Source organism: Aythya ferina (genome assembly GCF_964211825.1).
Source record: "Aythya ferina genome assembly, chromosome: Z".
Taxonomy (NCBI): Eukaryota; Metazoa; Chordata; class Aves; order Anseriformes; family Anatidae; genus Aythya; species Aythya ferina.
In genome coordinates this window covers 34,807,368-34,832,994 of record NC_140299.1, presented here as the reverse complement: position 1 = coordinate 34,832,994, position 25,627 = coordinate 34,807,368, and the positions used below count along the sequence as shown (strand labels likewise).

The 25,627-nt window shown below is 39.6% G+C and overlaps 2 protein-coding genes across 6 annotated transcripts in view; one reads left to right on the top strand and one right to left on the bottom strand.

The window, feature by feature from the left end:
* Nucleotides 1–16,470, top strand: part of PSIP1 (PC4 and SRSF1 interacting protein 1) — a 36,690-nt gene extending 20,220 nt beyond the window's left edge. For 2 of the 3 annotated variants that reach the window (XM_084504860.1, XM_084504859.1), the window contains 9 exons: nucleotides 444–519; nucleotides 1,448–1,673; nucleotides 2,434–2,552; nucleotides 5,629–5,684; nucleotides 6,786–6,856; nucleotides 9,570–9,671; nucleotides 9,858–10,077; nucleotides 12,780–12,891; nucleotides 15,722–16,470. In XM_084504860.1, the coding sequence (XP_084360986.1) occupies nucleotides 444–519; nucleotides 1,448–1,673; nucleotides 2,434–2,552; nucleotides 5,629–5,684; nucleotides 6,786–6,856; nucleotides 9,570–9,671; nucleotides 9,858–10,077; nucleotides 12,780–12,891; nucleotides 15,722–15,746 (1,007 nt within the window). In that variant the 3' untranslated portion in view covers nucleotides 15,747–16,470. The remainder of the gene's footprint in view (nucleotides 1–443; nucleotides 520–1,447; nucleotides 1,674–2,433; nucleotides 2,553–5,628; nucleotides 5,685–6,785; nucleotides 6,857–9,569; nucleotides 9,672–9,857; nucleotides 10,078–12,779; nucleotides 12,892–15,721) is intronic. The other variant, XM_084504861.1, reaches the window with a different exon arrangement.
* Nucleotides 15,792–25,627, bottom strand: part of SNAPC3 (small nuclear RNA activating complex polypeptide 3) — a 30,361-nt gene continuing 20,525 nt past the window's right edge. The window contains exons 9-10 of one of the 3 annotated variants that reach the window (XR_014687381.1): nucleotides 24,299–24,652; nucleotides 23,731–23,972 (exon numbers count right to left, since the gene is read on the bottom strand). Coding sequence is in view for 2 of the 3 variants with exons in the window: in XM_084504872.1 (XP_084360998.1) it covers nucleotides 24,505–24,652 (148 nt within the window). In the remaining variant the exon portion in view is untranslated. Of the gene's footprint in view, nucleotides 16,980–23,730; nucleotides 24,653–25,627 lie in introns of those variants that run through there. The other 2 variants (XM_084504873.1, XM_084504872.1) reach the window with 2 other exon arrangements.

Below are 25,627 nucleotides of genomic sequence, written 5' to 3'. Positions count from 1 at the left end.
ACCTTGGTATGGTGGTAGAACTTAAGTGGTTTGCTACCAAGTTAAGGAAGCTCCATGGTGTACCGAAAGCTACTGGCACTAAACAGGCTCCATGTAAATGTGGACACTAAATGACTTCTTTACACTTGTTTCTGATTCTCTGATTTCAGGCTTGTTTATATCAGTTATGCAACATTTAAAACAAATTGTAATTGCACAGAGTGCAGAAAATACGAGAGAATTGGTAGTTTGAGCCTGTGGTTAGCAAATAACTGAAGTATGAAATAGCACTAATATTTCAAAGAGATCTTGATTAAAGGCTGGTACTCACTTAACACTTGAATTTTGTATAAAAACAGTTATTTTGGTTTAAGTGTAACATCTCTTGAGTAAGAATCTTTCCTCAGAGACAAGGAATTAGATGGTAGCTGTGGACTAACCTGTTATTTCTGTATTAAAACTAGCTTCTGAAGTGAAGAGCCCAAAACCAAGAGGGAGACCCAAGTTGGTGAAAACCCCTTGTATTTCCGAGAGTGACCTGTGAGTTATTTGTTTATTGTATGTGAAGACTTCATATTTAGTTCATGATTGTTTTTTTCCCCTCTACTGTTCAATATGAGTTACTGTTTGTTTTGATGTTGTTTATGATTCTATATTAACTCTTGAGTTACTATTATATAGTATTATGTATGAATACTATTACATAACTCAAGGTATACAATTGTATAAATCAAGACAGAAGATCTTAACCTTCCTGATTTGTAAAGTCTGTGCAAAAATGTTATTAACTTAGTAACTGCATGCTGTGTGAAAAGATACTTGATAAGAGGAAGGCAAGATCATACAAAAGGAAAATGTCCATTTGTTACATTTTGTTTCAAAATTGTCTTCTGATGGTATGACCGAATTCCAACACTGTCAGCAACCTAAATTTTATACTTACCTTCCATTGTCCTTGTGCCAAGCCTCAAGTTTTTCTTATAACTGAAAGAAAGTTCAGCATTAGCATAATTTTCTGTAGGTTAGCAAATGCACAGTTTTGGTATATGTACGCCTTAAATAATTATAACATAAGAATTACTTTAGTGCTTGCACTCTGGAATAGTCTTTGGTCCTGCAGATACATATGCATGTGGAGAATTTCTGAGCGTTAACTTCTTGACTTTACATCTATGCATGCACAATACGTTTGCTTCATTAAGGCCTCTGTACTATTAATAATTATTATCTTCATTTATTATTATTTGTATTCAATAATAACATTCTTTTTTTACCTTAGGTAATGGACAATAATTCTAGAAAAAGACCTTACATTTTTTCAGTCATTAGATGAACTGAGAGTTCATTAATTTCATAATTTTTAAGATTCTGTATTTTCAAAAAAACACACCTTCCTGAATTGAGGCAATTCACATGCTTTAAGTTCTCTGTTACTAATGATGATGCCTAAGTACTGTTCATGTTTCAGTGTTACTGAGGAGGAGAAAGCAAAGAAAAAAGGACCAGAAGAAAAGTCTAAAAAACAAGGGAAGAAGGATGAAGAAGGTCAGAAGGAAGAGGAGAAACCAAAGAAGGAATTTGACAAAAAAGAAGGAAAAAAAGAGGCTGAACCAAAAAGGAAGAATGCTACAAAAATCATTTTTACATCAACTTCTGATTCTGAAGATGATGGAGAAGAGCAAGAGTGTGACAAGGTATAATTTCGCTGTACTGATCTATTTATTATAAAGGAAAGTAGTATCACTGAAGATAGTTTTTTTTTTTTTTTTTTTTTTTTTTCCAGATTGAAAGGGACCTTGGAGTTCATCTAACTCCAGCCCCCCTGCCTTAGGCAGGGATATCACCCACTAGATCAGGTTGACCAAGGCCCCATCCAGCCTGGCCTTGAACACCTCCAGGGACAGGGCATTAACTGAAGTTTATGCCAGATCTCAATGTTGGAACCTTGTGGTTGGCTAATACAGAGATGCAGAATAAAAGTTGCAGAATATTATTCTGTCAAATAGTTCTTTCAGAATTTTTTTCAGTGGCTTTTTTTTGTTGTTACAGCTATTGTATTTGCTTTATTTTGATTGTTTTGTTTGTTTGGATCTTTTTTGCTTGAATGCTTCTAAGAGAATATTTGGCTTGAAATAAGCTTTTGAAAGACATAAGGCTTTCCCAATCATTTGCAATTTCTTCGTTTTTGTGGTGGTCAGAATATTTTCTTCCAATTGGAAAAGGAAGAAAGGGGAGAAGGACTAAAAAATCAGAGTTTATCATCATATGGAAGTCTTGTATTTAGTTGCAGGGAAAGCCAACTGTTGTCAGGTTGTTCCATGAACCAGAGTTGCTTCAGAGACATAGTGTGGGTAGGCTCACCTGTTTATTGAGACAAGGATTCAATCATCTTGCTTTACAGTAACCTAAAGATTTCTTTTCTCTTTCCAATCCTAAAATCCCAAATTAAACCAGAAGAAAAAAGGAGGAAGAAGCTTGCAGGGAGCTCATAGAAGAAACATTATGAGAGGCCAACAGGAGAGAGAGGTGACAGAACGAAAGCGTAAGCAAGAGGAGCAGACAGACTGTGAACCGTGAGTATTGTCTAACATGCAGTGTCTACAAATCATAGGAGCACTTTGAAACTAGCAGGAGAAGTCAGTATATGAAAAGATGCCAAGCTGGTTTGTACCGTGTTCTATTTTTCTCTCCACCCCCCCCCCTTCTTTTTGTCTATTTTACGTTCTTTTTAAGGGGAGAGTAAAAAGCTCCTTTAAATCAGTGTGTACTATTATGGGAGGATGAGAAGAACTGAACCTAGAAATGAAGTGATATCAGTCTTCCAGTGAGTTGGAATTTCTAGCAGAGAACAGATCATGGAGTGTGTTTAGAAGTACCCTTAGACTATGCATTTGAGAATGGAAATGATATTCTGGACAGCCTTGTATTTTACTTTATCTTGAAGGCATTTTATTGAGACTGGTAGGACCTATTAATCCATGGTAACGGATATTTTTGGTCAGGTTGTGGAATGCATAGGGTTTCCTAGAAAACATTTCTGTCTGGCAGCTGGAACTGTCAGATGGAACAACTTAAAAAATAAGAAATACTCTGGCAGCGCAAGGGCAGTTGACTGATACCAAGAGCAGTCCACGTTCAGAAAATAAGTTATCACAAATGAATCAAGCATAAGACTCTGGAGAGAAGAGCCCCCCGAAAACCTGGGGGGCCAATAGGAAAAAAATTTACTCCTTCTCAAGAGCTATTCTGCAAATGGGTGTAAAAGCCACCACCACAAGGACGTGATGTTCCCATCTCCACAGCTGATGGGAGGGCAGAAGAAAGGGAGAATAAGGAGGAGGATAATGGTCCACCTCATTTTTAACTGAAACTCTACTTTTTTCACATCCATTAACAACGTTGTAGTTTGTCTGGGGTTTTTATCCTCTACCCCTTTCTTCTCTTCTCTGTCACTCCTTCTCTGGAAAGCTAGCACAGTTATTCTGCCTGCCAGTAGCAAACCTAAGTGTTTCCAACTCCAGAGATAACAAATTGTCATTAGAATTTTTGCAGCTTTTAATATATAACTGTTTAAATCTGACATACACTGACTGATCTCTGCAGTTAAGTGTCATATATTGATTTGGTTATAGTAATCAGATTTCCTCTACTTTTAAATGGCTTTTGTGTTGTATTCTCTTGAAGGTATATAGAGCTTTGTTTCAGGAAGATAAGGGAGGAATAGTTAATGAATGTATAATGAATTTCATTGTAGCTGATTATTAATGGCATAAGACTTCAAGTTACTTTATTAGTACGCCAAATGTAGGCTGATCCTGTTTTTTGGTTATCTTCCTCATCAGTTTAATCCACATTTTCTTGGCTGTAACTACTTCATTAATATTTACATAAATGTACTAATAGTGCTTTGTATGAAATTTGAGGAAATCTTAGTGTTTAAAGGGCATGAACCTGTGCTACCAGTTGAGGTAAAATAGCCTTATGTACTTGAAAATTGTTGTCTGTAATTGGATGGAGTATGGAAGGACCATGGAAGATGACAGACATGAAAGCCTGAATGTTTTATGGATGCGTATTACTAAATACTTAGTCATGACATGCTGAAATATGATTCTATCAATTTGCCTATAAACCTATAGTGTTTGGGTTGGAAGAGGCCTTAAGGAATACCCAGTTCCAACCCCCTGCCATGGGCAGGGACACCTCCCACCAGCCCAGGTTGCCCAAAGCCCCATCCAGCCTGGCCTTGAGCACCTCCAGGGATGGGGCAGCCACAGCTTCTCTGGGCAACCTGTACCAGGGCCTCACTACCCTGAGTGAAAAATTTCCTCCTTATGTCTAATCTAAACCTACCCGCTTTTAGTTTAAAGCCATTCCCCCTTGTCTTACCACTCCACTCCCTGCCTGCCAGAGTCCCTCTCCTGCCCCCATTAGGTACTGGAAGGGTGTGGCAATGTCTCCCCATAGTCTTCTCTTCTCCAGGCTGAGCAGCCCCAGCTTCTACAGCCTTCGTAGGAGAGGTGCTCCGGCCCTCTGAACATCCTCATGGCAGTCCTCTGTACTCATACTTCCGATATCCTTCTTGTGCTGGGGGCCCCAGAGCTGAACGCAGGGCTCCAGGTGGGGTCTCATGAGAGCAGAGCAGAGGGGGACACTCACCTCCCTCGCCCTGCTGGCCATGCTCCTTTTGGTGCAGCCCAGGATATGGCTGGCTTTCTGGGCTGCATGCGCACATTGCTGGCTCATACTGAGCTTCTCATCAAACAGACCCCAGCTTCTTCTCATCAGGGCTGATTATAATTATAAAATAAGGTTTTGAAACCCCTCTATAAGACAAGAATGAGGAATTGTAAAACGTTTTAATGATCTTCTCAGAAAAAAGTTAATCTGGTTTGAAAGGTTTTTGCTTGTCTTCCTCTAAGACAGATGAAGGTTTTTTTTTTTGTCTTGTTTTCTTGAGTTCCAGCTTTACTTTTAGAAAGGCAATTAGAAAGAGGCAGGAGATTTTGGTTAAATCATAATTATCTTAATCATAATTCATAATTACCTTAATCATAAATCATAATTTGGTTAAATCATAATTTTCTTTAGTAGTATTTATGTCCAGGAGATTTAAGTTATCATTGATACGTTACAGGTCAGTTGTAGGATAAATATGATGTAATAACCAGATAAGGAGTGAAATCACATACTAACTGATTATTATTAACTTATCTTTCCATAACTCCCTATGGTAACGTTAAATAGTAGTATTGCTCTTTTTTTCGGTTCACTTTTTTTTGTCATCGTAAAGCATTTTTTCCCTACAAAATTAACTTTGTTCAATGCCATTTTTCAAATTTGCACATGCAATCAAAACAGAGTATAGTTCACAAATGTGACTTGTCTTTATAAACCTGTAATTTTCTTTTCTGGGGGAAAACAGTCTGTCAGTGTGTGATTTATCAGCAATATCACAGCTAAGTAAATAACTTTTATTTATTTTTTTTCAGTCTGTGAAAACCAGGGCTTAGTTCATTGTAGTTTTTGCATGCTAATGTTTTACAGAAATAGTATGTCAAAACATGACATCTCATCTAAAAACTAGAGAAAAAAAGACTGAAAAACAGATTTTACAATTTTGTAAATACACTTTAATGTTTTTAATAGGCAGAGTAAAGAAGAAGGCAAAAAAACAGAAGTTAAGAAGATGGAGAAAAAAAGAGGTTGGTTTAAAGAAGCTGACAGAATATTTTGGGTCACCCTAAACTTTGGACAGAATTAACTGCCTGGATAAGATAATCTACTGTGAAGGGTGGTGTTGGGATCTTAGTCCAAGTTGTTTGATCCATGACTGCATCCTTCTGTGAAACAGGACATTCTTGTGCTTATGTGTTTGTTCTTCTGTGTTCCTTCTTCAGTGCATTATAACAGTTCTCTACTATTCTTGTTTTACTGTCATTCAAGACTTTAAACCTTTTCTGATGATCCCTTCTGATGGTGAAAAAGAAACAGAAGTTTCTATTCTTTGAATCAAATCATTCTAGTTTTCCCTTTCTTTTTTTCCTTTGTTGTCTCATAACACAAGATAATCTGGGGGACCTCTTGAAAGTATTTAGATATTACCTTTTACTGAGCAAGAGGCTTCACTAAGGAAGAGGCTTGTTCTTCCTAAGCAAGAGGCTTAGATTCAGATTATTGTGGTCTTGCCTACTAACCCAGAGTTGCAAACTGACCTTCACAGGGATAAGTAATTCCTTTTTTAGTACTCCTATCTTTAAGAGCAATCCAAACCACTGGCTGTTATTTGTAATATAGTAAAGATCCACTGGCATGGACTGCAAGAAAATCCACTGCTGGCAGGGGAAAATAATTTATCCAAACCCATCCAAGATGACTAGACTTAAATTCTGTTTGTGTGCAGTATTCTTTATGTTCAATTTACTGAAAACAAAACAATTAATATCCAGGTGTCCTGTCACTTACGGTTTTCCAAGTTTGTAGCTGTTAGTATTTATTGAAACTTCTCTTTTAATGTAGTTGTGAAGCAGGTGGTGACAGGTAGATACTGAAACTGAAAAAATATTTTCAGCTTAAAATTCCTAAGGAGAAAACTTTACAGGTTGCTAATACTGTCCAGTTTAAACAAAGTGTGTACTTCACTTCAGGTCATAACCCCTGTGGCATGCTTGAGTGTGCTTGAAAGGTTATCTGAATTGGGCTGCCTGTCCATTTTTTTCTTTGTGTTCAGATTTGTGTAATGGTTTCTACAAAACTGAACCTCATGTGATTACCAAATATTAATACATAGTATTTTTAATCTTCAGAAACATCAATGGATTCCAGGCTTCAAAGAATACATGCAGAAATTAAGAACTCCCTAAAAATTGATAATTTTGTAAGTATATGTGTCTTTTGTAGAATTACAGCAAGAAATACATACATTTGTTTTTAATTAATATTCTGAGAATGAAAAGATTTTTTTTTCATTTTGAAAGGTAATGATAATGTTTAAATGGGGTTACTATAGACATTAAAATACTGATGTCAGCAGGTAAAATTGGTTTTGCTTAAACATACTTCAGAATAAATTACCTATCAGAAACATTCAAATGAGATGAGCCTTACAGGAACATGAGAAGGAAGCAATGAGTTGGGTAGTGGCAGAATATCTGCTGTAAGGGATGGAGACCTCTATCTGCTGTCTCAGCTCATTGTTGAAGAAGGCTTGCTGCCTTCTGAGGGCTCAAATTCTTAACACTGCTGACAGGTGGCTGAGGCTTGTGTGGCCTTCAGGCTTTTTATTAACTGCAGCTGTTTTTCCAGTGATACAGTCGGGGAGACCTGCAAAGTACTGAATATGACTCTGTGGCTCTGAGAGTGATGTTCAGATGCGCTGTGGACCTGGGTGGTGGTCTCAATCTTCTCAATGAGAGGAAAGGGCTTGTGAAGGAATGGATGGATCCTGTGGGTCAACAATTGTTGACCATTGTGGGTCAACAGTTGAACTGATGTGAGCAACAGGATTTGACTTCCAGATGATGGAAACTCTGAGGATCAAGGACTGCAAGGAGACAACAGGATCCACCTGACCAACTGGGTAAAGGTATCACTGACAAGAAGCTGGTCAACCTGGTTAAATAGCTTTAAACCAAGAGCAACAGTGAATGAAAAAGTGAGGAAATGGTGGACCAGGATGGCATGCAGGGTGATAAGAACAGAAGTAACCTTGTTATCAACAAAACAGGGCTGAAGTGGAGTCGCTACAAGTGCAAGCATAAAAATGAGGAACTGCCGACAGCACAGCATTACAAGGAAATCTCCCAGCCTTTCTAGAAAGCACAACTGGGTGCCTCTCTGAAGTGCATGTACACCAATGCACACTTCGTGGGGAATTGGACAGAGAAATTAGACATCTATTTGCAATTGCAGATCTGTGGTGTCACAGGGATCATAGATTTGGTAGAACAGTTCATGGAAGGTTGATACGGATGGGTGCTTCCATCCTTTAGGAAGGACAGGTGCCATGTAGGCAAGGCAAGAAATAACTATATGAGAGACCAGTGGGAGTCCTTGGATCTTTGCATTGGGACAGATTGTTACCCAACTGAGAACTTACAGTCAGGATTAGCAGGCAGATAGACAACGGTGATATTGATGAGAACATCTGCTGCAGATCACCCAGTGAGGAAGAGGTAGATCGTCTTAAGGCAGATGAGAGACACCTTCGATTCAAATGTTCTGGTCCTAGGCGGACCACCCTGCTATCTGCTGGAGGACAGCATGGAGATTACACAACAATCCAGGAAGTTCCTGGAGTGCGAGAAATTTATAACAGATGATCACGGAGCTGATGAGAAGACCTCCTGTTGGACCTGATTCTTAGGAAAGAGCTGGTCAGGGATAGTAAAGGCAGGGGCAATCTTGGCTGCAGGGACTGTGAGATGGTAAGAGTTCAGGACCCTAGGAAGAGGGAGCAGGAGAAAAGTGATCACAGCTTTGGACACAGGAGAGCAGACTTGGACCTTTAAAGGGACCTGCTTGGAAGAATCCCTTGGGAGATAATTCTGGAGAGGAAAGGGGGAACAGGAGATCTGGTTTGCCTGAATTACCTTCTTAAGATTGGTTCATCTTGACAAGAAGGAACATAAGCAAATATGTCAGCAGGTCTGCATGGATGAACAAGAAGCTCCTGACTAAATTTGGACATGAGAAGCAAGCACACAGGAAGTGGGAACAGATTGGTGACCTGGGAGGAATAAGCAGACGCTGTCCAAACATGGATGGATGAACTTTGAGGAAAACCAAAACCCACCTAGAATTCTTCAAATAAGAGTAATGGAGCAAGTATCTTACAACACTGGGAAGAACATTGGTTATAGAGCTACAGCAAGGATACCTAGCTTATCATAATTACATGTATTAATTATTAAAAGAAAAAAATAAATACTAATTTCTATTGAGAACAGGAGCTACAGCTTTATTCAAGATGTAAAATACTATTGTGACCTGTGCTGGAGACTAACCTTAGTTCTAAATAGAAAGTAAAAGTAAGAGAAGCTGAAGGTAACGGAATTGAGAACTAAGTATTATAGAAGGAAGAATTTAACACGATGGTGCTGGGACATGGACCAGAAAATCACAATTGATTCTGGGTGCCCTCCACAAAGTGTCACTCACCAAAGTTTTAACTGAAAGCTCTACACGAATACAGTTCTGTGTATCAGACATAGCTGCTTAATTTGTTTAGCTGCCTTCTCAGTGGCAGGTCACATGGAAAAAAATTTATATCGAAAAGGCTGAGTATTTGCAGAACAGCTGTAGGTAACGAACTACTAGAATTGTGAGAGCAGCAGAAAGCTTGGGTTGGTATAATGAAGGTATGAAGTTGCTTCTTGGTTTTTGTTTTTTATTTTATGTCATTCAAATAACGTGTACCTCTTGGTATGTGTTTGTATGGATTGTATAGATTGTTATAAAATGAAGTACATCATCAAATTAAGGACATTTTAGGAATGTATCATCAAGTGTGGAAATGAATTCAATATGGCTATTTAAGGAGTATTAACATTTAAGTGAAGTCATCAAACTAACTTCTTGTTTATCTACAGGATGTGAACAGGTGTATTGAGGCTCTTGATGAGCTTGCATCCCTTCAAATCACAATGCAACAAGCTCAGAAACATACAGAGATGATTCTAACTCTCAAGAAGGTGAGATCAGCAATGTTATTCAAAATACTGTGTTCTTAATTTTACATGGGTGTTATTTATCCCTTCGGAGAGTGAGAATACTAAGATATTTCATGTTAACTTAAGAATTTCATCTACCATTTGATGAAATTACATAGGTATTTACATGCAGAATTGGAACCGCCTATTTTATCACTTCAATTTCAGATACGGAAATTCAAAGTTAGCCAAGTTATCGTGGAGAAATCTACTATGCTTTATAACAAGTTCAAGACCATGTTTCTGGTTGGGGAAGGAGACTCTGTTCTTTCCCAAGTTCTAAATAAATCACTTGCTGAGCAGAAGCAGCACGAGGAAGCCAATAAAACCAAAGAACAGTGGAAGAAAGGAAGTAACAAAAAAATGGAAAAAGAAAAGGACCAAACAGGTAAATCATTGCGGTTTTTATTTCTTGTAATATAAAAGACTTAGTCTCCACCCACTTCTGAGCCAGCTTCCAGAAACGCTTGATGTATGAATTCGACTAATCTATACCTTCGCATACCATTTATATACCATTTATACCTTTGCATATCTGAAATAGTCAAGGATAATGCTCCTGTAACTAAGTTTAAAATGCATTGGTAAAACTTATGACTGTTTTCCACGGTTATTTTGCCTTTACTATGTGAGTGTAAGGGCTTTTGCAAGAAATTAATTCAGCATTTTTTACTTAGTAAATCTTTTAGCTCCATTACTTTGTGGGGAAAAAAAAAACATCAAGCTTTAGATAGAATGACATCCTACTTCCATTCTTCAAGGAGCTTTTTGGTGCCTTCATTGTTTTTGGTTTCCACCTTGCTTTTTACCAGCCTCTTCCTATGTCATGCATGCTACTATATGTAGCAGCAGCTTTTAACCACTTACATACTACTTAGTAGCATAGTTCAGTCTAATAATAAAGAAGTAGTTGTCATGAAGGCAGAAGAAGCCTTTATGCCTTAGCATAAAGCAGTACTATTCCAGATTAATTCTGAGTGCTTATAAAAGTATTAGACAACATTGAAAGCCTCCTGTGGCAACGAGGCTCTTCAGTAACTTAAAGGAGTGAAATGCAGTAAAGAGTCTTATTTGTGTTTTGAAATAGGACAAAATGAGAGAGACATTGGGAAGCTGGGTTACAATGAAACTTAAATCCTTGACAGAGTTCTACCCATTCATTAAAATTATGTAGGTTCTTGATGCCCACAAGTATTGGAAAAAAGCTGAATTTAATTTGAACTTGAATCCTGGGAGCAAAACTATGTAATCAAAAATGAAACTTCTATCACTTGGATCTGGAAAAAAGCAAGTAACTGTAACTGAGGTGACTGAGGATGCCAAGGATTCAGAATAACTGTAGTTGTATTTGCAACTACTAAGGAAGAAAGATGACCTTGAAATCCTGCCGTTTATTGCAAGAGAAGTATGTCTGATGTAGTGGGGGCTCCACACAGATCTTTCCCCAGCCCCGTGACAGGCACAGGGCGGTAGGCTGACCTTGGCTGACGGCTGGGTGCCCACCACACAGCTCTCATTCCCTTTTCTCAGCAAGACAGGAGGCGAAAGTAAGATGAGATGAGGTTTGTGGGTTGAGATATGGATAGCAAGATTGCTCATCAGTTGTGTCATGTGTAAAACTGATTCAACTTGAGGATTATTCTACTCTGTTCTAATAGGGAAAAAAATACTGGAAACAAAAGCAAAATGAAAAAATGGGGCATCTACAGCTCCTCTGGACAACCTGTTCCAGTGCCTCACCACCCAAATAGCAAAGAATTTCCACCTTGTATCTAAGCTAAATCTACCCTCTTCAAAGTTTAAAGCCATTCCCCCTTGTCCCATCACTGCACACACTGACAAAGAGCCCCTCCCCAGCTCTTCTGTAGTCCCCTTTAGGTACTGGAAGGATGCTGTAAGGTTTCTCCCTGTAGCCTTCTCTTCAGGCTGAACAACTCAAACTCCATCAGCCTTTGTAGGAGAGGTGCTCTCCAGCCCTCTGATCATCCTCATGGCCCTCCTCTGGACTCACTCCAACAGGACCATGTCCTTCTTGTGTCAGGGGCCTGTTGTGGTTTAACCCCAGCAGGCAGCTCAGCCCCACACAGCCGCTTGCTCACTGTCCCCAGGTGGGATGGGGGAGAGAATCAGAGAGGTGAAAGTGCGGGAACTCATGGGCTGAGATAAGGACAGCTCACCAAACAAAGCAAAAGCCGCGTATGCAAGCAAAGACAAACCAGGAATCCATTCGCCACTTCCCACAGCAGGCAAGTGTTCAGCCACTTCCAGGAAAGGAGGGCTCAGCACGTGGAATGGCTTCTTGGGAAGACAAATGCCATCACTCTGAATGTCCCCCCCTCCTCTTCTCCTCCCTTACCCCAGCTGTTGTTGCTGAGCATGACGCCACATGGGTGTGGGACACCTCTGGCCAGCCTGGGCCAGCTGTCCTGGCTGTGTCCCCTCCTGGAGCACCCCCAGGCTCCTCACTGGCAGGGCAGCATGAGGAGCTGGAAAGGCCTTGGCTCTGTGTGAGCACTGCTCTGCAGCAACTAAAAACACACGTGTGTTAGCACACCTATTTTCATCAAAAATCCAAATCATAGCTTAATACAAACTTCTGTGAAAAAAAAATCAACTCTGTCCCAGCCAAAGCCACGTGTCAGGGACCCAGAGCTGAACACAGGATGCCAGGTGGGGTCTCTTGAACTGTCCATCTGGCTTAGAGTGGTGAACAGAATTCATAATCAAGTGATTCATGCTCAGAATGCATACACACTCATGCATGCTCAGTCTCTTACTGCTCAGGATATAGGTATGCATTAGTCCTATTATTTGTAGCCTGGCAAAAACAAGAGGAACCTGAAATCTTGAGAAATGTTTTAATTTCCCGTCATGAAAATTACGGGATGAGGCTCAGTACATTGAATTTTCAGAAGTTAAAACACTATCAGTTCTTGCTTTTTGTGATATTTCAGCTGCTAAGCATCAAGATGATGGGAAAACATATTGTTGGAGTTAACATTATTTGTAACATTATTTGGGGTTTCTTATAGCACGGTTCTTTTTGCCTACTGTACTTTTTTTTTCTTCACCTGCCCTTTCATTGTAAAGGTTCAAAAGTTCTGAATGGAGGGTCTGAAACTCAAGACACCACCCAATCACAACACAATGGAGACAACACTGATGAAAACAAAGACAAGCCAGAAGTTGGGAGTAAGAAAAAGTGAGTTAGTAACTTTAATGAATTAAAGATTTGTTTTGTTACAGTAAAGTGATATAAACAGAACATGAATAGACTGAAGTTACTTAATCGTGTTGAGTTACTGTTTTCTTTACAGGTGCCTTTTTTCTCAACTTCAGAGAATAATTCAGAGAATAATAATGGCATACTTTTTTTTTTTTAAGATTTTAAATGAGCATTTTAAAAATAATTTCCACTACAGCAGTGAAGGAAGTAAAAATTAAAAAAAAGATGTCTTTTTAGGAGAAAAACAGCATGTAGGGAGGTAGGGCAGAGTACATGCTTTCCACTGTATTTTAGACTACTTAAAGCAAATGATGTCTGAACCAAATTTTACAGAAACTAATAGGATTTGTCAAGTTCTTTTTCAAAAAAAAAAAAAAAAAAAAAATCAATTTATCCTGATCAATAGCCAAACTACTTCAACTAGTGTTCTGTAATTATAATTCTGGTATCGCCCAAATGCAGATTAACTGCAGACTAGAACTTACACCTGTGAAATTTTAGAACTCTATAAAATGTGATGGTATATAATAATGCCAGAGGTTGATGCATTTATGTTTTCCAAACATGCATATGAATGCTTAAAGGTAGTATTTAAACCTTGGTCTTGCTGAAAATGCAATTTTGTAAAAATAAATAAAAAATAATAAAAACGTAAGCAATGAATCTCTTGTAGAACATGAGGAATATGTAACAGAATTTAGTGAAAAATGAGGGAAGGGTCTAAAATTATCCTTGAGCAAAACTGGTTGGTTGGAATACCAATTTGTTTTTTTTCTGAGCAGTTCTGCTCTTGTGTTGAGTGATTCTTTTTGTCCAGCAGTATGTATTACTGCAGGCTTTCCTTTCATTACCATCTTCATACAGTCCAGGAGGACTGTATGCCAGAGTTGCATGGCATTCTTTTGGCTGCATAACAAATTAAGAGGGTGTGTATATTAACCATTATTTACAGTAGGGGAAGCTTAAAAAAAAAAACAAAACACCTTAAGATGACTATGAATTTGATTTTTGCTGGGAGGTAGCCTTAGAATTACTATTTCTTACTATTGAACTTTCAGAAATGACACTTGGGAATTTTCAGCCAGTGGTGAGGATGCCAGACCCTCATCTGCCTTCAACAAGTATGTTAAGGGAGCATAATTAAGGCATGAGTGTAGATTACCAGCATGAGTTACAGAGCATAGCACATTCCTTAAACGGGAGATGTGGTGAAAACACAGTACAGTACTAATAAAGTGCAACACCCGAGCTACTTGAAATCCACAGCAAAGGAGATCAGCATTAAATATATTGGTCTAAGTATTTAAAAATAAACAACTTAACTGGTTGACTAAGGCATTTTTCATGGCCTGCTCCTTTCTTCTTTTCTGCATAACCTAACACAAATTTTCCAGTGGGAAAAAGAAAACCTCAGTCAAATTTCCCTTTATATTTACTATTAAAAGAAAAAGTTTAAGAACATTTGGGTGCATGCATGACACTGTAGTGGACATTGGTGAAAAGAAACCTAAGGTGGATGCTCCAGATACATAAATGACATGCCTACAACAGGCAGGTGAATATAAACAGTCTCAAATAAGCCACTTTTAGGCAATGTAATTTATATTTTTAACATTTCAATAATTGTGATTGTGTGTGTAAAACTTGTAAATATATAGTCCATGAAGGAACTAGGTGGGAGTGTCATCTTATGCTAATAAACATTTATCTTTTTATGTGTTTGTGGTGTTTGGTGTGGCCTTGAACTCTACACTCTCCAGCACTTTTTCTGACCTAGCTAAACAAGGAAATCAGCTCCACGCCATATAAAACCTTGTACAGCTGTTTGGGAGCAGTTTCTCTGGACTTAGCATCCGTTCATAAGAGGTTTTGCAAGTTGTTTTATATTCATTGCTTGCTAACAGATATAAGTTAAGTAATCTATCCACATACCTGTTTAAATTCAAGCAAGCTACAGACTGATGTCTCTCCATCATGTAAAATTCCTTACAGTCAGTATTTTTTTTAATACATATATTTATATATTTATTTCTGGTGCTCTGGTTTTTGCAAGCGAGCAATTGGTAAGCAAAATGACTGTGAAAAAGTCATGAATGTTAAAAACTGTTCTTACAGTTTCCACTGCTGAATCTAAGCAAATGATTTGTAAACTTCTCAAGTGCAGAGCTACCTATTACATTCTGGAATTTTACTTCCAGAACGTAAGGGAACAAAGGGAATTTTACTCCCTTTGTTACTTAGAGGCAAGACATATTAACTGCCCTTCTGAAAAGGTAATTCAGAAATTTTCAAGACAGAAATTGTCTAATACTTCTGTAGTTATTTGTACTTTCTGTTCTCAGCTGGTAGAGATTTCTATTGCTTCCTGAGGTTACTTAGTGTTTTGAACACAGTGCATTATTTGTGGCTACAAAGAAAAGTGTTATAGTTAGGTGAAATAAGCATATTCCACACAGGAAAAAAGCCAGAGTGCTTTTCCACTTGAGTTGACATTACTAGCAGCAGACTGGGAGGATGACCTGAACGGAACAGAAACCAACCTCTGAATGACTGCCACTCATGTCCGGACGCACATGGTCATGTGGTGACAGTCACTGCTGGCTTCATCTAGTGTTTGGGGGTAGTCCACTTAGGAGAGAAAGCTAACAGGTGGCATCTGTTCTCCTGCCTCAGTTCTCCAGACTTCTCCACTGCTGAATGCGTATCAGTATCATTTAACTCTAGTCTGTGTAAAAACATTCATCGGGAGTAAGACTCCCTTCAGTGCTTTTACATTGTCATTAATGTTATTTTATTATATTTCTAGGACATGTGGCGAAGAGAGAGCTTGAAAAAACAGCAAAAGAGTCTGCCTTCAAAAACAAATGACACCACTGGAGTCTTTTTATAAAGGGGATTGAAGAGGATTGCTAAGTTTTACATTTGAAATCTATACACTGCTGAAAGTTTAAATAATTTTATAAGCATAGTATTTTGAAGTTAAATTTTGTGGAATTAAACCCCCTTTAATCTTGGTTTAAAAGTATTTAAACACTTTTGCCAATAGTTTTGTCCAGTATTAACAGGTAACACATTTCAAAAGACTAAAATTCCATTTAGAGAAAAAATGCTTATATGTTACAAGACTTAGAGTTGTAGTATATTTTTCTCTGACTACTGTATGTTTGTCTAGTTAATAGCAGGAAAAAGTGTAAATACTTTTAACTGCCTAATTGCTTCATTTGTATAAAATCTCTTCCTATGATACTTACCTCTGTGCATAGTTTTTCAACTCTCGTGGGGATGTCTTTTCACTGTGTTTTGTAGGAGCTGGAAGCAGCATTTTTATAGTTAAAATGTTTACGTGTGAGTTTACTTAATCACTTTCTTAAACAAGCTAAGTTTGTTCTTGCAAAACTTATTGTGCCAATTTACTGCAATGTGACTTCATGGTATGCATTTGGTATGATAAGTATGCTAGAAAGATACCTGGTGTTTTCACCAAAGCTGCTGATGCACACTGGTTGGAAAACAGTCTTGAACAATTTCTAAAATAAAAGAATTTTAAGTGCTAAAGAGAGACTGGTTCTTAATAAAAACTAAAACAGTCCTAAGAACTACATATACTTCATTTTAGTACTATTTCAGTGTTGAGAGCTTTGTCTTGGCATGAACTTGGGGATTTTTAACCTGAATTAAAAAAAAATAAAAATGAATTACAGTGAACTCCTTATGAAAAATTCCTAAAGGCATGAAGGGGAATGAGACGTGTAAGCTTCTTGAAAAACACTTCTTCAAACAATTCCTATGTGTTTCCCTAAGAAACACATCTTCAAACACTTACTTTGTCTAACATCAGACCTAGGAAGACCTTGTTTGTGAACAGAAAAGGGTATTTGACAGAGGACGGCCAGGTTAGAAATTAATTTTAATAGTTCTAAGAATCTTCTTTGGGTACTCCCAGAGAAGATGACAGTGTTCCAGGTGTTTGTATCACCTTGTATTGTCTTGCCTTCAAGGAAGCACCAGAAAAACATGATTTGAGCCTGCTGGAGACCACTGCTTCTCAATGGGGTCAGAAGCACCTATAAACCAGGAAGAATTTTTAGTACTCTACTATGACCAAAGCACTATAGTACGTCATAGTGAAAAATCAAATTATTTCTTGCTCACATGCCTATGAATTGCCATGGTTGCTTCAGTCAGCCCACCCCTTTTGTTGCTGCTGTTTAGTTTATCTCTGCTTATACATAAAATGAGTTATTTTTCCCCACTGAAAGTTCAATAAATTGGCATTTCTTATCTTTGTTTGCAGTTCTGCTCATACAGTAGTGCCAAACAGCCAGCTATTCAGTAACATTCAGTAACAGGAAAAAAAGCAGCTTCACCAGGCACTATGGTGAAGTTGCAAATGCAAACTAGTTGACGTTATAGTAACTTGAAACACTGGCTTCAGGTTTCCCTGTTTTCCCTAATCTGAACTGTGACAGATTTGTCTTAATAATAATGCTTCCTTGCACTGAAGTCTTCCCTTACTCACAGTTATTACTCTGCATCTCCTAATTCTTGAGAGAAAATTGTTTCTTCCTAGCACTACCACCTTGCCTTTTCCTTTCTAATAGGATAGAAAACTGAACTGCATACATTGATCTTAATTCAGGATCACAGTCTTAGCCTCCTCATCTCTCCACTTGCATGCTTTAAGTAATAACAAAATCTCAATAGTGACCGGAGGCACACTTTAGCTTATACTCGATTCACAAGCAGTCCAAGGTCTACTGTGTAGTTTGCACTAGCTTTTACTATTGTGATGTAACTTTGCCAGAATCTGCCATAAAAAAAAAGAACATTTGCTTTGTCTTTTTCTGCAAAATATGCTACTTCTTCAGAGACTGCATGTGCAACATGAAGTTACTATATACATGGTTAGCTGCTAATGCCTGTCTGAAGTAGTTTGACCACCGCTTACCTGCCCACTTACACAGTGGTACACCTGGATGCTCTTCCTGCTTCTGTATGTTGACCTTACTAGAATCTGTTACAAATATTTAAGGTTTCATTACTCTGTAATATTACGACTAGGCCAGGTAACAGTTAATGTGGAGGATCCAACAGAATGTGTCTGCGTTCAGCCACATTGCTCACCCGCAGTTGAATTTATGCAGTCTGTTTTATGCATTTGTACAGCTGAATCCACAGTATCAGAATACCCTGCATGCCTTATAAAGATATTCACTATACTGATCTGTTGCAAGTTTTGTAGATGCAAGGATATTTTTACCCCAACATTCTTTATTACACCACTTTTGCCTTCTTACTGTCAATGGATAGAAGCATGCATCTGTAGTGACCTTAACAAAAAGATTATTTGTGCTTCAGTGTGTACTTACAGAATGGTACCGTTTCCCTTCAACCTTCCTGCCTTAAGTTGTGAGCAGCTGCTCTCTTCACAGCTGTCTTAACAGAGAGAGATGTGAAGAGTGCCTGGGGTAAGGCCTCCATCCTGAGATGCATGCTAGTAAATTACTTCTTGTTGAAACAAATAAATAAACAGTAAAGATGTTCCTAATAAATGAGGTTCCGCACTCTTCCTCTACTTGCATACTCCAAGAATGGTGTCAGCCCTCAAGTGTTAACTGTAAGGCCTAGTGCTTTTTTTCTTTGGTATGTTTCATGGAGTTTGTCAATAGACCCAGACGCTGAAAGCCTTGGGGATGAGGGAGGAAAGCAGCAAAGATCTGTGGTATATAACTACATCTAATAGACAAAATCCCGCTGTTATCATCTATCACTAGTCATCCAAGCAGGTTTTAAAACATTATTCCACACTACAAACTGTAAAGCCTCCTGGATGCACGCTGATTAAAAGACTGACTGATACGCTGTTGTGTGCCTCGACCACTTCACATGTAATAAAACATGATTATTTTTTAAGCTTGAGAAAGTAAACTTTTAGAGCTGAATCATAGTATCACACTAGCTAATGCAGAGTATGTTGTTCAGGCCTTTATCCTGCTAATTACCTTGTACAAGAGTTTTAAATACAAACTTGCAGGACTTACACTTAATACTGCTGCAGCTACACTGCACTGCACTCAATTACAACAGTATTTTATAGTAAGAAGCTTGCTGTCTTGGGAAATTAAAGTCTCAAGCTGCAGGCCTTTAGAAAGGTTAATGATTAAATATTGAAGCCTGTATTTACAGAGCAGAATCCACTTACGTGATTACTGCAAGTTAAACCTCAGCATGGAAAGAAGTCTTAGGTTGCAACAATTGTGTGATTTTGAGCACAGGAATCTCCTTCCTGAAGGAAAGGTATAAACATGCAAGGAGTCTCAGAACTAAATGCTTAAACTGCTTGCAAAGCTTCTCATGGGCAGAATGGGTATGCATTTGTCTAACAAAATGGAAGGTTTTGGTATAACAAAACCGAATACCTTTCAGATCTTGATGTTGCAGGTTTGATTTAAGGTACAGTCTTCAACAGCCATGGCAGGTCCCAGCATGAAGTTGCTTTTAGTAGACGGTCACAATGTTTAGCTGCTGTAGATCTTAACTTTCAATGATCTTTAGTACTTAGTGACAGACTGGGGAAAAGGGGGCAAACTGACAAGGCCCTAGAGGTAGGTCAAAAGACAACAGCGTTGTACTTCAGCTTCCAAGCACAGGTAGCTGCTGCAGGTCAGAATTTGTGTATTTCTACAAGCCATCACAGGATGTATTTATTGCCTTGGAAAACTAAAATAACTTAGATTGTCACCCTCAAAAGTCTTTATAGAAATACATTAACCCAAAATAAACAGGAATTCCCACACAGGCACTTCCTGATTTTGATCATTCCTTTGTATCATAACCATTTCACCAAAAAAAAAAAAAAAAAAAAAAAAGGCACTGTATTTCACAACTATGCCAAATCCACCTTGTTTTCACACATGTTAGGAAATAATGTCGATGAGCTAACGCTCATCTGTGCTTCACAACTGCTGAAGATACGAAGGGTCTACCATGCCACCACTTCCAGAGGGTAACCGAGACGGAGCGCTACCAGCTGTATGCTGCTGCAAGTAACACGTCCACTGCTACCTACTCAGCTGCTTGAGTTTATTGCCCACCTACAAACCAGACGTAACATGAATTTACAGAATCTCATTGATTCTAGAATGATTATCTCACTTCCCAGGGTGTTTAAGTATTCTGAGTAGCTTTCTGTGAGTTGTGCCCCTTTACAAGTATTTCTGAGAGGTGACGACTAGGCTGTCCAACTCCTTAAGTCTCCTGAGTAATAAGGCTCATCCCTTTTGCAGGAGAGACACAACCAATGCACGTAACTGAGAGCAGAGCTGGTTCTGACAGCAGCACCTCTCCATCCACAGAGCAGCACCTACACGGCTTTTGAAGACCTCCAGGGATGCTGGCTCAGCTACTTTGCTGGGCAGCCTCTTCCAATGCTGCACAACCCTTTTAGTGAAGAAACCTTTCCTAATACCCAGCCTAAACCTCACCTGACACAGCGTCCTAGAGTCTTGTTCCAGAGTCAAGTTTACTGTAACTTAAAGCACTGCACAGTCACGTTGAGTTGCTTGTTCTTCCAGGTGCACAGGGGGCCGCTGTGCTGATGTTACAAGCGCTCTGCTAGCACTGGACAGTGACGCTGTCTACACACGCTACATTTTGCTTCTGTATTTCACACCCACAGTAAAATCAGAGGGACTTCTTCCCTCCTCACCATGAGGACAGCATCCTGCGTCGTCACCTCGCTAGCAAAGCAAAAACTTTAGGAGAGAACCTCCAAGACCTTTTGGAAGTTTCAACTGAGTTGTAAAGGTTCACACTGCCAATCACTAAGTCTTTAAAAAGATCAAAGCAAAAAGGCAAACAGAAATTCAGATTAATGCCCTTTATTTAGGAATGCTTTCTAGCTTAGTATTTAGTGTGGTGACTCCATGCTTTTAAGTCTGAAATGAACTGTAAAGTTAAAGAAGAAAGTTTTCTGTATTTTTCCCTTAAGATAAAAATTTGTCTATGCAAACAGATTGAAAAAAGAAAGTTTTAAAAAGGTGGATAAAAAGCAAGATCATACTAATCTTTAATGCTATTAATACACAGTCATGCCTGGACTCAACTGCTGTTTTTAATTCTCTAGCCTTTTTGCTTCCCCTGGTAAGTGCAGGCATAAGCCTTCACATGTTAGCAGGCAGGACTATTAAAATTTCATTTGAATTTAATTCTGAACATATCCAAATTCCATCCATACCTTTGCACCTAATTTAACACAATAAGGAATTTGTAAGAAACAAACTGATTGTCTTGCTTTAAAAAAAAAAAAAAACATAAAAAACAAACACATAGACAGAATTATTACAAATAATTATTTTCTCATTTTTCATTGTGAAATAATAAACGTACTTTGAAGTTGTGATCACTTACGTTCTAAGAACATTTAACAATTAGCCAAAACACAACTATCCAGCTGGTGTCACAGCAATTTAATTATGAATAAGCAGCTGGGTCTGATGTTGGATTTCACTCAGAGGAATCACTCACAAACATTAAATTAAGGTCACAACCAGCTGTCCTGTGACACCACCTGGGAATTAAAAGCATCTTTAAAAACTATGATTAAGGTAACCTTTTTGTTTTGTCATTTAAGATAAAACTGAATATCAAATAGGACCAGAACACACCACACTGTAACTTCTACTATGAGTTCTCCATTTTGCAGTTCAGCATAGATGCACTCACTTCTTGCACCCAGACTGTGGCCAGATTCTCATTCCTTATTAGAAGTATGGGACTGGCCCTAACAAAATTTCTTAACCTGCCAAGAAAACTGCTGTTGTAACCAATTTGACTGTAACTTTTTACTGGAAAGAAGGTAAATAGGTTAGGTGGAAAACAATTATACTGAGGCAGAATTAGTTTAATGAAAGAATAAATTCACATAATCCTCTTCCTGTTGCTTCTTTTAAAAGAATAAATAAAATAAAAATACACACTGTGGTGCCAGAAGAGTCCAGAAGCTGCCAGGTAAGAGCCACCTCCAGCTGGCTACAAAAGGGACCTGCTGCTGGACAGAGCCGAGCCAGGGAGCAATCTGTGCCTCTCTGGTAACATACTTAGAAAAGGGGGGAAAAAAAATACAACAGCATCCCGTGGAGAGGCCCCTGGTGGAGCAGGCTGTCCCCCTGCAGCCCATGGGTCCCACATGGAGCAGATCTCCACGCTGCAGCCTGTGGAGGAGCCCCCAGTGGAGCAGGTGGATGTGGCCTGGAGGAGGCTGCGGCCCATGGAGAGCCCCCGCAGGAGCAGGCCCCGGGTCGGAGCTGCAGCCCGTGGAGAGGAGCCCACGCAGGAGCAGGGGTCTGGGGGGAGCTGCCGCCAATGGGGGACCCGTGCTGGAGCAGTTTGCTCCTGGGGGATGGATGGACCCCGTGGTACAGAGCCATGTGGGAGCAGTGCTTGGAGAGCTGCTGCCTGTGGGCAGCCCCCGCAGGCTCAGTTCGGGAAGGACGGCATCCCGTGGGGAGCAGGGGCAGAGTGACCATGAAGCAGCAGAGGAGACGAAGCGACAGGGACTGACCGCAGCCCCCATTCTCCTGCTCCCCTCGACCCCTTGGGGGGAGGAGGTGGAAGAGGGTGGATGTGGGGAAGGCGTTTTTAGTTTGGTTTTAGCTTCTCACTGCTCTAGTCTGTTATTAATAGGCAACATATTACACTAATCTCCCTTATGCTGAGTCTGTTTTGCCCATGATGATAGTTGGTGAGCAATCGTCCTGTCCTTATCTCAACCCACAAGCTTTCTTTTTTTCATCATATTTTCTCCCTCTGACCTTCTGAGGATGGGGAGTGAGAGCAGTGTGGTGTAGCTTAGCTGCCCATCAGTGTGATACCACCACACTACTGCTAAAGAAAAGCAAAACCGAAAAACAAGTTAAGACTACACAAGCACAAAAATTTACAGATTGCCTCCTTAAAATTCACCATAAGAAGACATCAAAGAACGAAACAATAGGCAGGTGATAGAATTTCTAAAGCTACGCGATCTCAGCTCCAATACTGAAGAGGACTGGGAAGCTGGCGTGTTATCAGAAGGCGGCTGACAGAGGACAGGGTTAGGGAAAAGATGAAGATGAGGGAAAAAAAAAACACAGAAGTTGCAGCCAGGAGTGTATTGCAGGGGATTTCAAACCAGCTGTTACAGCACGGCAAAGCAGTTGTGCCCTAACAGGTTGACTTGGGGCGGTGTTGAGGGCAGGGCAGTTCTTCTTCCGCAGATTCCTGCAGGATAAGAACTATCAAACCATAACACTTCCCTAACACCTGACAGCAGGGCTAGGTTCACTACTCCATTTTAAAAATGAACAGGCCAACAGTGGGCTGACTTTGAAGACAAACAAAGGGTCACCTCCTTTTTTTGGTCCTAAAAAACCACTGGTTTACATTCACACAAACTAGTGCGCCACTGGAAAGCAGCCAGGTATCTGCGTGATAGAGTTTCAAGGCATCCACGATAATCAAGCAAGCACGTGCATAATTCAGGCCATAGGATCCGAACAGCAGTTCAGTTCATCCAATACATTACTGTATGCAGGTTATCAGAAGAGGCAGTCTTTTACACCAACCAGAAGGAGATTTTCCTAGGAGCTGGCTGAAACTTTCAAAAGAAAAGCAGTTACTTTACTAGCTTTCCTAAAAGCATGACTAGCTTTCCTAAACAGCCAGATCTCCACTGAAATCCCCTGAATTCCACATTAAAAATTTAAAAAGCAAGACACTAAATAGGTATATTCTGCCTCGGCAAGCAGAGTTTCAACTTCACACAAGACTAGTAAGTACAAATTGCTCACATTTTAATAGAAACAACGAAAATATAAAAAATTGCACAACAGACACTGATTTTGAACATTTACAACTACATACACTGTAAACATAGTTAATCGAGTTATTTGAAAGGCAGACTACAGTTCATTAGTTGGCAAAATGTGGTGTCCTCTTCAAAAAACAAGCTCTCAGCATCAACATGCAAGGACAGCAGGAGCTTACGGATACAAGCACTCTCTTTTTGATGGAAAGACCTAGAAGATAACCAGCACTATGAGCTGTCTCCCAGGGAGCATCCTTGTCCCAGCAAATTCAACACACCAATTTCCAACCTTGTTCAGAGATGACAACTGCCAGTTTTCCAGGTAAGATGCCCAAAGACCATTTTGTCACCCTTGAAGTTAACAGTGTTGGATGCAAAAGATTTCCCAAACAAAAACAAACAAAAACCCTAGCAGCTTTTACATGGGCATTCTCAGGGTATTATCTCTTCAAAACATCCAGATTTTGAGAGTCTAATCTCCAAACTACTGTACTGTAGTAAAAGCATATTAAAAATGTACTGTATTAAAATACACACCTGAGCATATTTTTCCATGCTTACTTATTCTCTGTGAATGTAAAGGTATACCAAAAAAGATTTCAAGTGCAAAGAGCTCCTTCATCCTCAGAAGAGTTAAAAGTTTAACCAAAAATCCTATAGTACGCTCAACGCTCAAGTTGTTTGGTGGTTTTAGCAGCTAGAGCAACAGATTGATCGATGTAGTCCACTGAATCACGCAAGCTTTAGTTGAAAATCCCAGGATCGACATAAGGATATGCAAGAAACTCCCCCAGTTTACTGCCTTCTGCATCATAGTGGAGCATTCGAAAACAAACGTCACAGAAGAAACAAGGATCCTCTGGTGCCAGACTGTCATTGTTGGTTACCCACCTGCAAGTTGCAAAACACAAGTGTTTTCCATGCAAGCCAAACACACGACAAACATCTCAATGTTTCACTCAGAGGTGGGGATGGCATCAACAAACATCAGTACAGTTACACTGAACAGGAACTATGTATATTGTGTTTTTACCATCCCATGCCTACAGCCATTTCCTAACCCCTCTGACTATTCTGTGTCAATCCCAGCTGACATCTGCCACTGCTACCACTGCATGTCCTGTGGAACCCTCAGACCCGTGGAGCTCACACAGTGCACAACAACAACAAAAAATGAGTGAGGAATCTTCTGTCCAGCCTCTGGCCATTTAGGTCATAAAAGATAAATCTGTTTTACCTTACAGCGAGAAACCTCGACACAGAGCATGCACACGACTGACCTCGAACTACTCTTGGAATAACCAAATCCATTTACAAGTCTGCAAGAAAGGCCTGGGTGATGCAGACAGGGCAAGGAAGGACTGCTGCACACCCCAGCGAACACAAAAAATAACATGAACACAGCTGCCAGGACAAGGAGGGGCTGTCATGTCACCGAGCAATTAATTTATGGTAACCCTGACAGCTCAAGGCCTCTGGTGATTAAAGATGCTATCTGCACAGATTACAACATACAGGACAGACAGCCAAAGCAGCTCTGGCATCCATGGTTTAGCATCTCCCCACTTAAGCTTAGTGCTTAATCCTCGTTTTAATTTAATGCATTTACATCACCTCTGGTAATGCCCTCCCTATCCCATCTTTCCCCCAAACTGACCCTTTGGCTCCACCCCCCGTTCTGGCCAAATGCCTCACAGATTATAGCCACTTGTGAAGGCATTCTGGGGGCTCTGCTAGGAACACTAGAAGAGGCTCCTGTCATGATGGAAAATTGGCTCTTTGCCTAATTCCAGGCAAAATCTAAGGCCAAACTAGCAAGGTAACAGAACACAGCTCTGGTGTCAAACAGGGGCAGAGTTTAAGCTT